The sequence below is a fragment of the Dipodomys ordii genome, unplaced genomic scaffold (assembly GCF_000151885.1).
Source record: "Dipodomys ordii isolate 6190 unplaced genomic scaffold, Dord_2.0 Scaffold3, whole genome shotgun sequence".
Classification (NCBI taxonomy): Eukaryota; Metazoa; Chordata; class Mammalia; order Rodentia; family Heteromyidae; genus Dipodomys; species Dipodomys ordii.
This window is the reverse complement of record NW_012267219.1, coordinates 6,171,277-6,189,423: the sequence shown is the minus strand read 5'-3', so window position 1 is coordinate 6,189,423 and position 18,147 is coordinate 6,171,277. Positions and strand designations below refer to the sequence as shown.

Below are 18,147 nucleotides of genomic sequence, written 5' to 3'. Positions count from 1 at the left end.
AGGCCTGAGGCCCTGGAAGTCAGGTTGGAGCATGTCCCCAGTGTAACTTTGACCCTCAGGGCTGCCACTACTTTTGTTTTAGTTCCATTTTCTTTAGAAAAAAGCATCTTGTAAAATAATGCAAATATGAAGTGCAAAACTCTCTGATGAGAAAATGTAGCTCTAAAGGCATTACTGTAGTTTATTAGTTGTTGAGTAGGATTTTGTCAGCCTTCTTTATATGCTCTCTGTTCCCTTTGAAGCCCCTTTTTCTCTTGCTGCCCTACTCATGATTGGAGACAGGCACTCTGACAAATTGATCCCAAGATCAGAGGGATGAAAGAGAGAAAGATCAAAAGCAAGCCAAGAATCACATAGGAAGAGTGTAGGGACTGGGCACATTGGCAGCCACACTGTCATCTTTAATCCATGGGTGTCTCAAAAAGGAAGAACTTAGTAGTTCAAACAAAAGTGAAGAGTGTTCTGCACATAGATAGATTTGGTATCATTTTCTATCTAAGAAAACACTCAAGTGTTATACCTAAAGTTATATTGGAATTCAATGCAACCACTTCATAGGTGAGTTTAAAATTTGGAAACAAAGTGTGATGCTGGCTGCTGCCCTTGTTGTATTCTCCTTCTCTCAGCTCTAAGAAGAAGAGCCCTGCCCATTTGTCCTTTTCCTTCTTGTCCCTTCTCAGCAGTGACATACTCTGAGACCAAACCAATGAGAAAGCATATAGGTTTTTGAGGTTCTGGACTATATATAATTAATAAAGCTGCTACTAAGAAGTCTTGCTTATGGCCTTCATGACTAGATACTCATCTACCCAAGTCCAGCTCGCTCTTTATCCATGTATGTACTTATCTCTCAGCAAACTGCTGTTGCCTGTCACATGCCAGGCATTGAGCACTAGAGACTCAAATACAATGACTTAAGCCCCATTGGGAAAATTTCTTTAGGGTTGGTAGCGAGCCATGGAAGCCAACCATTGCAGGCAGGACTTGTAAGGGCATAGCTAGGTATGGGACCCTGTGAGGTCGCAGAGAAGGACAATGAAGGTCACTAGAGGGACAATGGAGAACATTTAGAGCTGACTCAGAGGACCAAATTGGCCATTGGAAAGGAGAAGTAGAATGAAAAGAGCAGCAAGAATAAGGCTAAATCTAGAAACATAGGCCAAAATATTATGGCAAGAGGCCTCTTTCTCCTAGAGTCACTTTCCCTAATTTTTGTCATTTCTTATTAATTTGTCTTCTGGAGTCATAAGTTCTTTAAAGATACCCACACATGCAAGGTTTTATTGTCATGTCCTGCCCTTTCTATATCCCTCTACCGGTTCCTGTGATGGCAGCAACTGGGCACAGGTGGGAAGGAGTTGGGAGTAAGGTGGCAATAGCGGTGGCCATTTATAGAAATTGTTTCCAAGTCAGGAACTCCCTCTTCTGTTGGCAAGGAAGAGCACCCAAGGGTTTTCTAGCACAAAGAAACAGCATCCTCGGGCTGGGAAGGTAGCTCAGTGGTAGAGCGCTTGCCTTGCATGCATGAGGTCCTAGGTTCGATTCCTCAGCACCACATAAGCAGAAAAAAAAAAGCCAGAAGTGGCTCTGTGGCTCAAGTGGGAGAGTGCTAGCCTTGAGCTGAAGAGCTGAGGGACAGCGCCCAGGCCCAGAGTTCAGGGCGAAAGAAAGAACGAAAGGAAGGAAGGAAAGAAAAGAAAGAGCATTCTCTAGAATCTGCCAGGTCTACCCTAGAGCTGAGCTCATCAAAGGCATTTCCCATGTTTGTAGAGCCTTGCTGAGAAGTGTGACAGATCTCAGATCTCTAGCTCCTGGTACCAGGGAATTGCTAGATTCCTATAAACTGCAATTGCAATTCTCCAAGATATTTCCATTTGTCAACCTTTTGCTGTAACCAATCAATAGATGGCTAGAAAATGGCCATCAGAAACCACTTCAGAATTAGAAGATATGAAAGCAGAAGTCACTGCTACCACTAGGCCCAGGAAAGACTGTTGCCCGGCTATCAATCTGACAGCCTCTTTCAGATATCAAGAGGTATCTCTGGGGAACTCTGTTGTCTCTAAAGTCCTTAAGTCAGCAATAGCTCTTTGACACATATTTTTAGAGTGTATGAATTTTCTGAGCCTTAAGAGTAGCTTTTCCTGGACTCAAGATTTGCCCTAGAAACTTAACAGTCTACATCAGATGACCTCAGATTCTAATGTACTTATGAATTGCCTAGGGAAATCTTACTACAATGAAGATTTTGGTACAGTAAGTCTGGATAGAATCCGAGATTCTGTATTTCTTCCCAATTCCCAAATGAGGCCAGTGTTGCTGGCCTTTGAGTAACAAAGGTCTAGAGAGAGAGATCTTTGGAGTAACAAAGGTCTACAGTAGTACTGTGTACATCATTAGACATTAGCTAGTGGGATGACTGAAACTTAATTAGATAACATTGTAAGTTTAGTTCCTTGCTGTATTAACCACATTTCAAATGCTCAGTGTCTGTATGTGGCCAATGGCTACCATATTGGACTGCACAGATAAGAACATTACCATGACCATGGAAGGTTCTCTTGTACAATCCTGGAATGGAATGAGCATCATTTGCATTATTCATTCCTTTATTCACTTATTTACTGAGCATTTGTTATATACTGAGTAGTATGGTTCCAGCTAGAGGGAAAAGTGGAGTTATCATAAGCTAGTTAAAATCATAAGCACCGAAAATAGCATAAAATAAAATAGCATCCAGAGTGGGCAACTATGAACTCTGTCATGAAGATGGCAAGAAAACACAGCTCCTGGCATGGTGTATGTTCTGAACCAAGATATGGTTGTCACAATGTCAGAGAACTTATGAGATTACATTTTTAATTTCAGGGCCATAATCATCAGGAATGGAGAGATCATCCCCATGTCCTCAGAATTCACCCCTGAAACTGAACGCCAGCGACTTCAGTACCTGGTAAGAATCATGTACTTGGAAGGAACAGGCCCACAGCAGTCAAATAACATATGGTATTAACTCCCCCATATATACCTCCTGTATCACATATCCTGGCTCTGTGTGTGACAACACCCTCCATCTCCATCAATGTATTACTGTATCTGATTTTCTTCCATCTGCAATAAGTTGAAGACATAGTGTGCTGCTGATTTGAATTGTTTGGTGTATGCTTTTCTGTAGGCTGAAGTTCTGAAGGTCTGATACTCACTTTAATCATGTTGGAGTCACTTCCGGTCATGTTTCAGGGAAGATCCTCTGCCCTTGTGACAGCTTGGAGATCCCTTCCCATCATACCATGACCTCAGAATCATTTGAAAAGTTCAGAGTCCTCTGGGGAGTACTCAAGATTCTGTCCTGAAAATAACTTTGCTCTGTAGTTCATTCACTTTAGGGAAAAATTATTGGAGGTACTTTAAGGGAGCTTTGCTTCTCTCAGAAACCTTTCATTGCTGGGAAACAGAACAAACTCAGCCTCCCTGTCCTCATTTTATAGGGGCAGAGTGTTAGCGTAAGGTCTCAGTTAAAGATGCTGGTGGCTCATGGCCATAATCCTAGCTACTCAGGAGACTGAGATCTGAGGGTCATGGTTCAAAGCCAGCCTAGACAGAAAAGTCTGAGAGACGCTTATCTCCAATAAACTGCTCTGAAAAAGCCAGAAGTGGCACTGTGGCTCAACTGGTAGAGCATTAGCCTTGAGCAAAAGAAGCTCGGGGACAACTCCCAGGCAGAGAGTTCAAGCCCCAGGACGGGCAAAAAATAAAGGGGCAGGGGGCAAACACAGTGGTACTCATCCCAAGTCACTTTGGGGTGAACATCTCTGGAGACTAACCCTGTGAAAAAGTGTAGGAAGTACTTTCTTACCAATTGGATTTCTTTTTTAAATAGCAAAGGTCACCTGGTGACTCTACTGCCTACCTAATGAGGAAAGAATTGATCTGTGCTGTTTACAAATGGCTGTTTATGTCTCTGAATTTCAGTAGGTATAAATGGCCTCTGGCTGATATAGAGGGTAGTTATGTACTTTTCCTCTGTGTGTGTGTGTGTGTGTGTGTGTGTGTGTGTGTGTGTGTATGTGTGTATGCACACACACACACCCATCCATGTACATTTTATTTTATAACAAAGCTGTGTTTCTGTTGTCCTCTGGTATATAAGACAACATGATTTCCAAACCAGTGTAAAAACAGCACTTCGCCTTTACCTACTGTTGTTTCCTAAACTTTCTGGTGTTCTTTTCAAGCAAATAAGCTCAAAACCACTAGTAGGGAATCTAGGCATGTGGAAAGAATTCTGCAGTATCCCACAAACATCTTTATTTTAGAACCTGGGTCTTATTCCCAAGTTGGATAGCCTTGTGAAAGACTTAGCTTTCTAAACGTTGGTTTGTCACTTATAAAATAGGTAGACAAAAGGGTCACCAAAGATCTTTGAGTTGCAAAGGTAGATTTCCTAACAGCTGACCTTTGTGACATTTGGCTGGCTTCCACTAGTCTGTCATCCAAGGCTGTTGCAAGTGATCTTAGCAGGGACCTTGTCATGCTCTACCTAAAAGCCTTTGGCTACCTACAACATACAGAATTCATGCCACACTTTTTGACACACTCAGAATCCTGCTCACCTTTCCAAAACACTGTCACCACTGTCAATGTTACTCTATATCCCATGTGTGTCACGCACACTCTGACCTCCGGGCCTTTGGAAATAATGGTCGGTCTAGGTGGCATTTCTATTCTCTGCCAAGAAGGTCTTCTCTTGTGAGATCTCAGAAGCAATAACTTACCTTGGGAAGGGTACCCTAGAGGGTCAGTTCCCGGGGTTTGTTCATACAGCAACATCTAGAGACCTGCGGCGCAGCTCTCACTGTATATACTAATTGTTTTCCAGAACGCTGGTCCTATCTCTGGATTGAGTTATAAAAAGCATATTCCTTACATTAGTCACCTCAGAGAGCCAGTACCCAGCACAGCCACCGCACAGAGATTTGGAATCAATGAAAGATCAATGAATGATTGCCTATCAATACCAAACATTATGCCCTTCTAAGCACATTACAGCAAGGCATGAGTCCTTTGGCTCTCCTGTACCCACTCAAAAGCCACTCCCCACCAGGCACCAGTGGCTCATGCCTATAACCTCAATGACTCAAGAGACTGGGATCTGAAGATTGCAGCTCAAACTCACCCCTGGCAGGAAAGTCTGTGATGGCTCTTATCACCAGTTAATCACAGAACAAGCCAGAAGTGGCATTTTGTTTCTGTGGTACTGAGGAATCGAACTCAGGGCCTCATGCATGTTAGGCAAGCACTGTACCACTGAGCCACCTTCCCAGCCCTCTGTGCTCTTTATTTTGCAATCATTTTTGTTACAAGAATGAACATACAAGGCTCACTGTTAAGAAGGAATGGAAATGTTAAAAATTACCCAGATTCCTTGCACATTAGAAAGATAATTTGGGATGTCTGGAATAAGGTGAATCTCAGCTTTTTCACAAAACTGTCTATAATTCCCACAAGGCTCTTCACTGATCCCCAGTCATGAGTTGGTGAGATAGGATGCCTTGGAAAACTTTGTAGGAATTAAAGACAATAACATGCAGAATTGGTTTGTGGCACACAGTTTTTTAGCCATTCAAATGAATCTTGAACTGTGTGGACTGCTATACCAAAATACTACCAATTGGGTGGCTTATGAACCAGAGAAACTTTTTACAGATCTGGAGACTCAGTAGTTCAAGATAATGGCAAGGGCTGATTCATTGTCTAGTGCTGGCTCATAGAAAAACATCTTTTCTTTGCCAAAAAGACAAAGATGCTCTCTAGAGCCTCTTTCCAAGGGTGCTAAAATCCCACTCATGAGAGCTGTATGGTTGTCTGGATAGCCTTATGATCTAATCATCTCCCTGGGCCTCTCACACCCCAGTGCTATCACCTTAGAGATCTGGTTCTAACACATGAATTATGAGAGTATATGAATAGTCTGTTTCTCCTACTCTCTGCAAAATCATTTATTTAGAAGCCAATTGCAATGATTTTATATTAAAATGTTTTGGAGTCTCTCTTAAACATTCAGTATGGATATTATTAGCCTACAGAGCTTGATGTTTGAATTTGCAGAACACTCTATATTTTCTTTGATCTTCACTAGAAATCACATAGGTTTCTCAAGTTCATTACTAAAACTTTTCACTCAGAAATTAGGAACAAAAATGCTGAGAATATAAATTGCCTTAATTGTCCAACTTCTTATTTCTTCAGGAATCTAAGAATGTTGTTTTGAAATGCCCAGATCCAGTGACAAAAATCACATGACATGAATGTTTGATACAAAGTATTTGAGAGAATTAGAATATCTATAGCATAAAATAATCTTAAGGTAAAAAACAGTACTTGTGAGAATTAGATTTCTAGTCAAAAATCATGAAACTAGTTTCAACTATCAGAGAAAAATCAGAGTGCAGTGTGGTGTTCTCTCTGCCTCTCCTAGTCATGAGCTGATTTTAGTCCCCTCATACAGTGTCTCTCAATCACCTTTTCTCTTGAATTAAACAAAAAGTAATATTTCCCTTGAGATATGCATAGCACGTTCTGAAATATAAATGGAAGATAATCCTATGGCAGTGTAAAACACAGATGCACCTCAGCTTACACTGTGATTACGTACCTATTAGCCCATCAATAATTGAAAATAGCTTAAGTCAGAAATATATTTAACACACCTAACTTACCAAACACCATAGTTTAGCCTTGCCTAATTTTAAAAATGCTCAGAACACTTATATTAGCCTATAACTGGGCAAAATCATTTAATACAAAGCTGACTTTATGACAAAATGTTGACTATCTCAGTAGTATATTGCATACTTACTAAAGTGAAAAACAGTATGGTTGTATAGATATGCTTTCATGCTCTTGTAAAGACCATTATGTCCAACCATAGTAAAGCCAAAGATCATGTGCATATTATCTTATGCTTTTAGATGCATCCACTCCTATTGCTCATTCTTTCAAGCATCCATCACTGGAACTAATTGTCAAAGTTCAGTGTAATGATAGTTGTAGTATCCTGTTCCCTTTTGTGATCTCACTCAGCACATTGCTGGAAAATCAACAATGTATTCCCTATTCTTAGGTCAGACCAAATTTTATGGTTATAGTGTGTGAAGAAACATTTATGTTAGAATCATTAAAATTTCTAGGTCCCTTGCCACTTGTTTTGAGCAGATGTCTGCAGTCCCAAGGCTGTCTGACTTGTGGAAGTGGATAATGGTGTTTGGGGTGGGGAAAATGGTCAGAGCCCTTTGTACATGAACCATTTTTAGTAAGGTTTTTTTTTATTGTGAAAATACCGTACAAAGGGGTTACAATTACATAAGCAAGGTAATAAGTACATTTCTTAGCAAGCATTGTTGCTTCCTCCTTTGTTTTTCCCCTACTATCCCTGCCCTCCCATCTCCATAACTACATTCCTCCCCCCCCCACACACACACACACATGAACCATTTTGATCTGCATCAGAAAGGAATGTTCTTGGTATGCATAGTCGGGACATTCAGGAATTATAGAACTGGAAGCCAGTTGCCCGATGATGGATGTGGCAGGCATGTTAATTTTATTTGGTCTTGCATCCTGACTTCAGAGGGTCCTTCACACTGCTCTTGAGTAACGCAACTTTGTTTCATAGATTCTCACACAGGGTGATTAATTAACCGGGATTGTAGATTTGACACCTTCACACAAAATGTGGCAGTTGTGTGATTGTGGGGGTCGGGGCCCTGTACTTCTGTCCCAGCAGCCACGTAGAGCCGAAGATCCTGCAGGCATGAATAAGCTTTGCACTTCTATAGCTGGGCTTAAAAAAATGTTTACATGGTGATTGAAATAAAACATATTAGGAGTCAAGACTGAACTAGGAGAGAAGGAGTCTGATTTGTAGGTGTTTCTCAGCAGAACTGACTGCTCTGATTCAGTGGCCTTGGAGGAAATTGTCCCTACCTTTGCTTCAGGTGATAGCCAGAAATGGACCTCCCTCAAGGGATCTGGATACATGAAGGTGTGAGACTAATGGCTTTGCCTCTATTCTACCCAGACATGTTTATACACTCTGATTTGATCACATTAATATGTGCTGGTATCATCAAACTTTCAAATAATGTACTTCTGTCCCTGCAGAATGACTAAGTCTGCAGCCGGTTTTCATCAAGGGCAATGTACAGACGTGATGAAAGTGGGTTTCATGCACACATCTGATACACACAAGAGTGACATTATCTGAGGTGCTTTCTTGTGATGTCCTTGGAACTCTTCCGAGCTCTGTGCAGAGCCTGGTTCTGTTTGTCTGTGGTCTCCCTGGTGCTGGGCTTGGAAAGACTTCAAGTAGACGGTATTGTACCTCTTGGCTTGCTGGGCTTTTTCATGCTTCAGACATTTAGACTCTAAAGTTTAGAGTTTAAGAATTCCTTAAGCCCACCCTCCTTTTAAGACAGGAGGCTTTTTTTTATCCGAGAGGTTCAAGGGTGCTTCTGAGTTAAAATGACCAGCTCACCGCCATGCGATCCTACTTCACCTTGACAACAGCGATCAAACCCAGCCTTTTGTCACAAAGAAACTGCTCACCACTTTATGCCTAGGAGAACATCTGAATCATGAAAAAGAAAAATTCATTCCAATTCCAGTCCCCTTCCCCATTTAATGCTGTATTGTAAAATTACATGTTAGTTTCTTATTTTCTAATTAAATAATGACAATCTATAAAGCTGTTGTGGCATTTTTCATACCTCCTATAGATTCCCATGACCACATAGAAATATAAATATGCACTTTGAAACATAAATCAGGCAGAGTTATATCAATATTCAGTTCAGTAATAATCTTATACATACAAACTTTGTTCCTGTTACTTTGAACTTTTTTTAAGGGCAATCCTAGGAGGTTTTTTCCTTCATAAAAGAATGCAACCAATGCATATTAAGAACTCAGCCATTACCCATTTTTTTCCTTCAGTTTTTTAACCTAAACCCCAAAATAGTCTATTTCTGTACAGTAAATTAAGCAGCCAGCCTTAGTTCCTGAAGACCCTTCTGAGTTAGCATGACTGTTAGTAAGAACTAGTGGCTTTGGCTGACATTATTAATTCCATTTCATTCTGACTTAAGATTTTGTACAATGATAAATCATCTTGAAGTGTATAGCTTCCAGTCCTCCTCATATGATCCAGTGAGATTTTTTACACACACACACATACACACACACACACGTGCACTCAATGGAAGAAAATTTGCATTAGATGCCAAAATTCTTCATCCTGATAACCCCCTCTCAAAGGCTCAGAAGTGTAAACATTTTTAAAACTAATTTTTAAAAAAGTTGTAGAGAACTTTACAAAAGATTGCATTCCATGGAATCCACCATCAAATTTAACTTTGAGGGGCTGGGAAGGTGGCTCGGTGGTAAAGTGCTTGCCTTGCATAAATGAAGCCCAGGGTTCAATTCCTCAATATACATAAGCAGAAAAGGCCAGAAGTGGTGCTGTGGCTCAAGTGGTAGAGCTCTAGCCTTGAGCTGAAAAGCTGATGGACAGTGCCTAGGTCCAGAGTTCAGGCCCCACAACTGACCAAACACACAAAAAAATTAAGTATTTTGACTTTCTATATTCTGCTGATGGGCGTGGAAACTGAAGCCACTCCTTTGGGAAGGGTTTGGCGGTCCACGCTGAGCAGAATATGCTATGCCCCAGCAGTCTACTGTCAGATACCTGCCTAGCAGAACTGTATGCAAACCCTCATGGAAAGACTGGAACGGGCATAGCAGCAATGTTTTTAGTAACCCAAACAGGTAACTCAGAGAGTAGCGTGAGCAGGTAAATGGTGGCACAGACTCAGCATGAACTACTGTGTGATGCCAAGAATGAAAAACACGACGACTATACAGGACATGGGTGAATCTCAGAGACTTAGCCCACCCTGGGGTATCCTTCCAGGTTCCAGATGAAGTACAAAAATAGGCCAAGTCAATCTAGAATTCTTTGGAATATGCTCCCCTTTAGAGGAACAGTGGTGATTTAGATGGAGTCCTGCCAGGCAGAGGGGGTGACTTAAGGTGTTGGCAATGTTTTAGTTAGTGCTAGCTACATAGGTATGTTCAGTCTGTGAAAATCCATCAGCTCACACACACATCATGCACTTCACCATATATATTATATTTCGCTGAGTAAATTTTTTTCTTTATGTAACAGTATATCTCCATTATTGAATTTTATATTACCCTTGGCATGAGCACCCCGGTCAGCATCCTACAGGTAGCCATGCTACTGCCACCTCTCTGCCCTCACCATTCTGTTCTAGGGGCAGCTCTGAGGTACCTCCCAACACCAGCTCCTACAAGCTTCTGCAGAGTCCGTCCGATACCCACCACTCCTCACCCCTATGAGTGTCCCACTGTGTGTTCCTTAGTCCCTGACTCTACCATCCGTTTTCCTGTAAGCCTTCCTCCAGTTCCCTCTCTACTGTGTTAGCTCCAAGCAAAGGGGCCTCTTTTCTTTATTCTTAGAATCCCTGAGCTCATATCTGTTGCATGAATTTCTTTGGCTGCACATCCCCAAACCTGAGACAGTTTCCTTGTTGGCTGACACCATTCACTGGCTAGATGGCCACACACAGCAGGAAGAAATTTTACTAAAATTAGAAATAAGAAATGGGTGTTGTCATGACCTGACCAACAGTTAGGAAGCTGAGGTAGGAGGATCATGAGTTTGAGGCCAGCCTAGCTTTAACCTAGGACTCACCCTACATAGTCTAGGTCAACCTAGACTATGTAGCAAGCCTGTATGGGTACACATGCACACATGCACAAACACACACACACACATACATACATACACAGAACAGAATAAACAAATAAACAATACAGGTGATGTTTGCAAGTGCCCAATGTCTACATATACCCAAATTCACTAACTTGCATCATAATACAAATGTTTTGCACAAATAAAAACAACTCTGCCAAAAAGTTAAATTTAAAATATATCCAGCATGTAAAATGAATGAGAAATGCTTAAGAGTGTGTTCAGAATTTTTGCTTTGCAGGTGGAAATTGGTTCTTAATGTGTGTACTTCATCCCACTTTGGGTTTGGTCCACATTTTAATAGGCCCTCATCTGTATGAAATTTGCCTGGGGAGCAGATTCTAGTCATTATACGTATTTATATTCATGAACTGCATAGGTATCAGAAGTAAAGTAAACCATGTGAAAATTATTCAGGGATCTTACAAGTTTAAGGCCAGGAAATCATTAGGCTTTATTACTTAAAGCAGCCCAATAAATTCTGCCACATTTTTCAGACTTTAAACTTGGGGCTTGTTGCTTATAGTGTGTTTAAGGTAAAAATCACTTTTAGAACTCAAGACTCCAGAGTACTGATGTAAGCAATCCTTGAGCAGGACAAGGTAGTACAAATGAAATACTTCTGACTGTGGTTCTTGAATGCTAAGAAAGCTCTAAGACGTTCCCAAATCCCCAAGTTGTTGGGCTATTCTCTGTTTGCCATTTAAGTGTATCTTCTCTGGCCTGGTGGGAATACTGAGCTTCCCCAGGCCCTATACATGACGCAGGATGCATAGCTGAATCTTGACCGATTGAATCCTCCTACTAAAGACTTCAACTCTCCTGCAAGTTATTGAAACAGGAAGCAGTTAGAATCTTTGTAGATTTTATTTTTTGTGCCAGTATTAGAGCTTGAACTGAGGGCCTCACACTCTTGTTTTGCTTTTTCCACTGACGCTGCCTTTTTCTGCTGCCTGACACTCACCACTTGAGCCATGCTTCTACTTTTTAACTTTTTTAGTATATATTTTTTATTGTAAAGATACAGTACAGAGGGGTTACAGTTACATGAGCAAGGTAATGAGCCCATTTCCTATCAAGTATTGTTATACCCTCCTTTATATTTCCCCTACCATCTCTTTTCTCCCCACCTCCCCAACTCCTCCCTCTCCTCCCCTCCCCCAGCAAAGTTGTAAAGTTCATTTTCAACATACTGTCTTGTACATCTCATTGTTGCAGTGGGTCATCCTATATCCTTATTTCAGAATTTTGTTATTTCCCTTCCCCTCCCCAAATTAGAAAAATGTATATACAAGATGCAGGGCACCAGAATCAAATACAGTGACAACAGGGGTTGTACCATGGGGGAAGACCATACAAAAGAAACAAAAAAATCACATAGTACATTATAAGTACATTAAAAAGAACAGCAACAAAGATAAAACCTCTTGTGTCCCTATCTTGGTATTCATTTCGCTTAGCATCAGGTTATATGGTCATATGTACATAGCTTTTGACCTCTTCTGCTTGTCCTAGGCATATACTAGTTATTGCAGATAAGAGAAACCATGGGACCTATGTTTCTTTGAGTCTGGCTTACTTCACTTAATAGAATTTTTTCCAAATCTTTCCATTTCCTAACAAATGTCATTCTTTCTGATAGAAAAAAATCTACTGTATATACTGAGTTCTCAAAACATTAATAATTTTCATTATGAAGAAAATTCATAACCATTCCTAAGTACTGGTGGTTCATATCCATAATCCTAGCTACTCAGGAAGTTGAGATCTGAGGATCACAGTTCAAAGCTAGCCTGGGTAGGAATGTTCAGTAGATGCTTATCTAATTAACCACTAGAAAGACAGAAATGGATCTGTGACTAAGTGGTAGAATACCAGACTTGAACAAAAGCCCTAGGACACACACACACACACACACACACACACACAAAGTAATAACTTTCATAGTTAAAAACAAACATATAATTGGGTTAAGGATGTGGCTCAATGGTAGAACACTTGCCAATCATGAAATCATGCAGGAGGACCTGTGTTCAGTCCCTATCACCACCTAAGATAAAAAGAAAGTAATCTATGTTTAATGTTTAAATGTTCATCAATATAGATAAGTGAAAAAGAAAACTTTCAGTCAATATTTTTCTAATATTTTGGTGACTTTGAAGATATGTATGTTCCTATATGCGTGTAAGGACATATGTGTAAGCTTGCATTAGAATCACAAGGAAAGATGTACCAACAAGCAAATATATTTCCTCTAAAGACAAACACACATAACACACACACATATATATTTTACCAAATGTATATTTTAGCATTTTTCATTAAACAGTTTTATGTCTGCTCTGCTCCAGCTTGATTCTTGGGTTGTGTTGTGTCACCTTAACACCATTAACTCTAGAGGCTCTGCAGAGTATACAACACTACTGAGTATTCAAAGTATTAGTAAAAAGGAGACTTAGAATCAGGAGGTGAATGATGATTGTGAAGAAGAGAAGTAGTAAGATTATGGCACATATACACAAGTGGCAAAAATACATCACAGTACAAAGACGACTACTAAGTTTACAATAGGTGTGTTTATGACAGAAAGGGATCCAAGGGGTTGCCAGCACTATATAAAAAGAACAGAAAAGAAAGGAGAAGAGAAGAGAAGAAAGAAGACAAGAGAGAAAGGGAGAGGGAGAGGAAGTGGTTGTTTCATTTTGAGGCACAGTCAGGCAGGATGAGATAGGAGGACATCTGAAGATGAGGAGATTTGTGTATCTTCCTATCTCCTGTGGCCTGAGCAGGCTCCAGGCCTGGAAGAGGGGGACACTCTAGATCATTTTGAGGGACCTTTCTGTAAGTCTGCTAGTGGATATCAAGGAAACAAATACTAGGTTTTCCAGAGGTGAGTTCTGGAAAGAAAGAGAACTAATACTTAATACAGCAGGTCTGTGATGTGGGCTTACTTCTGACTTGTACTTTGGGCACTTTGGGATGTAGCTAAAGAAGTTTGATTCATAAGTCTCTACATCCCTTTACACAGCTGGTGTGCTCCAAAGAGGCTTACAGCACGGCTCAGTCTTGTCTGCTGGACTTCTTTTCCCCAGGCTTCTGGATTTTGCCTCCTGAGAAGCAGAACTTTGGATGACTGTTACTTCCAAATTTCCCTGAGCACTGACAGGGAGATCTGATGGCACTGCATATTGGAAAGGAGGCCATAGGTGATGCCTATTATAGGTTGAATATACCAAATCCAGAAGTTGAAAAATCTGAAAACTTTGGAGGGATGAAATGTCATGATACTGTAGTGGAAAATTACATATCTGACCTTATGTGAGAGATTGCAGTAATACCAATAATAAAATCATCATCAGGCGAAACAGATAAGGTATATATGAACCACAAATGAATTTTTCATTTTTAATATCATGGGTTTCTTCCAAGACATATATTATATAAATATTATTAAATATATATTTGTATGAAAATATATCGAGAGAGAAATATTGTATACAAATGTGAATATTTCCAATTTACACACCAATCCTAAATACTTCCAGTCCCTAGCATTTTGTATGCAGGATACTTGACCTATACCAATGAACTGAGGAAATGGCCATCTGTCCTGTGCATCCTGACAGTGCCAGGCAGTGAGGTGCTCTGCCCACTCTTGTCCATGCCAAAAAATGAGAGCTGATCCATTCCACCACACGGCCAACATGCAAGCTTAGGGCTCAAGGCAGGCAGTTTTTAGTTCAAGCATGCTTACAATGTGTGACCTCTGAGCAAGGAAGTTAAAATGCGAATGCTCCATCTCATGGATAGCTAGATTTGAATTTTGAATGTGACAGTGAGAAAGTTCGTTGTATCAAAGCAATTCCCTAAGTGACTGTTTTTCTTACGACTTATGAACTGAGATTTGGGGGGATGGGGAGAAGCCATCTGCTCCTGAATGGTCTTCCAATGACTGAAGCAATGACTGCAGAGCAAACTGGAAGGGCGCCAGCAGAGCATTCCTGTCTGCTGTATCTAGCCCCACCCCATGGCCTCGGCCCTAGCATTTACTGAAGACTGTGCTTTGTTGCCCGGCCTTGCATGGTAGGTGCATACAGTTGAGTGAGATGAGAGCAGAGTCTGTGTAACCTCCTATCTCACCAATGAGCCACTCCAGAAAATGGAACTATCTTGAATTTGAACTCAAAAATAAACTTTATAAAAAATGTGGTACCTATATACTATGGAATTTTACACAGCCATTAGAAAGAATAAAATAATGTCATTTGCAGGGAAATGGATGAAATAAGAACAAATCATGTTAAGCAAGGTAAGCCAAGATCAGAGAGACAAACAGCACATGTCTCTGATATGCAGAAGTCAGATCTAAAACACACTGGGATATGACAAATTACCCAGGGTTCTAGATACTTACATACAGTGAGGCCAAAGGAGGATAGTCTTAGGAGAGAATTACAAAAGTGCAATGCCTAAGCCCCTCTTCATATTTATCTAAAATAATATATATACTGAAATGAACTCCTAAGATACGGGAACAAAAGACTGTTTTTAATTTTTTTCTTTTTCGGGTGATTCTGTGTTCTTTAACTTATATAAGATGTGGTCATGTGTGTGTCTTCAGAAATGTGGGGGAAGGGCACAGACCTTGAGGAACCAGTGCAGCAGTGGAGCGCACCGGACATCGATAAACGTGAATTGTACAAACGAGACAGCAGGGAAAGAAAGGGAGGGAATGAGGAAACAGATGGCACTGTGCAAAAGGAAATGTACTCATTACCAGACTCATGCAACTGCAGCTCCTCTGTACATTACCTCTATAACAACAATACATTCATATGTTTTTAAAACAGAACTTCAAAAAAGCTTAGTGTCTCCCTTCTCCCTTCAGTCCCATGCACCTTTGCTTACAAAACTTATCCTATCTGATGAAAAAATTGAAAATTAAGTATATGAATTTTCTTTGCTCATTCACTATTGGTGTTGAAATTCCAAAATGTATTTCTCTTAAAATATGAATTTTCTTGTCTTTGAACGATGGCCTGCCTCAATTTGCAAAACATCCTTGAGACTTATTTTGTCCTCTAAATGTGTGTGTGGCTTTTTCTTTCTATTTAGGCATTCATGCAGCCTCACTTACTGGGAAATGAGTTCACACATTTGGAGTTTCCAAGGCGAGTACAGAGAAAGGAGCTTGGAAAGAAGATGCTCTACAGGGACTTTAATATGACAGGCTGGTAAGAGCATGCCACCCGGGCACCACCTCAGAAAGAGAGAGACAGAGAGAGAGAGAGAGAGAGAGAGAGAGTGTGTGTGTGTGTGTGTGTGTGTGTGAGTGATCACCATTATCAAAAGTGACTCACATTGTTGGGGCCAAGAGGTGATACAGCCTACATTTGTAAAGAACAAGGCCTTACATCTACCTACTCCTGTTCTCCTGTTCTTGCTTAGGACTAGTGCTCAGATCCCAAGCTTTGTTATCCCCATGAAGCTGACTTACTTCTTCATTTTTGTATGGAGCCATCATTTGGAAACTTTCAAAACACATTAAGTTTTTATGGTTATAAACCAGGGATATAGCGCTGACCCCCCCCCAAATTATAAACCAGGTATAGAAGGGCTTTGATTGGTCATTACAAGCCTATGCCTGTAATCTCAGCACCTAGTAGACTGAGGCACAAAAATGGAGACTTTGAGGCTAGCCTGAGCTACATTATGAATTCAAAGTCAGCTCAAGCTACACAGCAAGACTTTTCCTTTAAAAAAAAAAGAAAGAAAGAAAGAAAGAAAGAAAGAAAGAAAGAAAGAAAGAAAGAAAGAAAGAAAGAAAGAAAGAAAATAGAGTAGCCAAAGGGTATTTGCCACAGGCTTCTTGACCTAGATTGACATGGATGTGATTCCCAACTGATTTTCTAAATGAGCCAAGTTGAATAAATACTTAACCCCTATTATTATATGGATAAAGTGAAAAGAGAAACAAAAAAGACTGAAACATTGTTGTGGAGACTGGAAGTAATGAGTTAGCTTCATTCCTAGCAGCCTTTGGTGTCTGGAAAAGATTAGTTCCAGGATTCTCTATAGAAACGAACATTTGAAGATGTGCAATCCCCCATAAGTAAAATAGCATGTATTTATTATATATAGCATATGCTATATAGATTGTCTCTAAATTGTTGAAAATACCCAACACATGTAAATGCTCTATAAGAAGTTGTCATACTATTTCATTTAGGGAATAAGAAAATGATATGGACATATCTACTGCAGATACTTAAAAAAAAATCCACCCAAAATTGTCTTGAATCCAAATTCTTACTTAACAAGGTATATCTTATTCCTAAAACACACCTGTATGCCTACCAGAACTGTTGACTAAGACCACATCTGTTTGTTCCACCTGAATAAGATACAGTGAGAGACTGAAGCAGTTGGTGGCAAATGCTTGTCACCAAGTGCTTCCACAATAGAGGGCTAGTGTAGGAAGTGAGAATTTCCTCTTATGCCTTGGATGCTAATAAGTGAACCTCATACCTGTTTAACACAACTTCCCCTTTCCTTACTCTGTCCCCAACAAAAGCTAAGAAGTAGTTTTCATGATACTTCTCTATTGACTGAAATACTTAATAATGGAGGATGACAACTGGGATTCCCATGTTAACTTCTTGGGCACATGTTGTCACAAAGGAACAAGTTGCACTGCCCAGGGAAGAAAAGAGGCTGACCCCTTAGGGGCTTGTGCTTGTCCTTTCCCAACTGCCAAAGATCCTCACCCAGATCCACTCTTCTTCCTCTAGCATGAAGTCAGCACACTATAGCTGGAGAGCCAAAGCCTACCCACCACCTGTTTTTACAAATAATTCTCTTTTAAAAAAAATTACAGCTACATGTGTTTGTTTACATTTAATCTATGACTACCTTCACAGTGCAACCAGGCAGTTAAATAGCTGTAACAAAGTCCATAAAGCCCACACAAACTCTAATATTTGCCCTGCTCTAAAACATGAATGGATTTGTCATGAAGAGCTCATGATCTTTGAACCAACCTCTGAGTTGTTTTTTTTTTAAGAAGGTAAACTTTTATTAAGCCAAAGTTTGTAAGAGAAACTGAAAAGAAATTTCACACTTCAATAATATTTCCAGTTCGTCATTAAATGCAAAGTCACTATATTCCCTCACCATTCTCAGCAATGTGTATAAAAATGTTGGTGTTCAATTAATGTTTATTTTTTAATTTTTTTGTTGCTGTTTTTATTTTTTATTTTTTATTTATTTTTATTGTGAAAATACTGTACAGAGGGGTTAAAATTACATGGGCA

The 18,147-nt window shown here is 40.1% G+C and overlaps 1 protein-coding gene across 1 annotated transcript in view; it reads left to right on the top strand.

Moving 5' to 3' along the window:
- The window catches only part of Ppm1h (protein phosphatase, Mg2+/Mn2+ dependent, 1H), a 206,427-nt gene that overhangs the window by 137,819 nt on the left and 50,461 nt on the right, over positions 1-18,147 (top strand). Inside the window, exons 5-6 of the mRNA XM_013018507.1 lie at positions 2,869-2,953; positions 15,950-16,068. Of these exons, the coding sequence (XP_012873961.1) occupies positions 2,869-2,953; positions 15,950-16,068 (204 nt within the window). The remainder of the gene's footprint in view (positions 1-2,868; positions 2,954-15,949; positions 16,069-18,147) is intronic.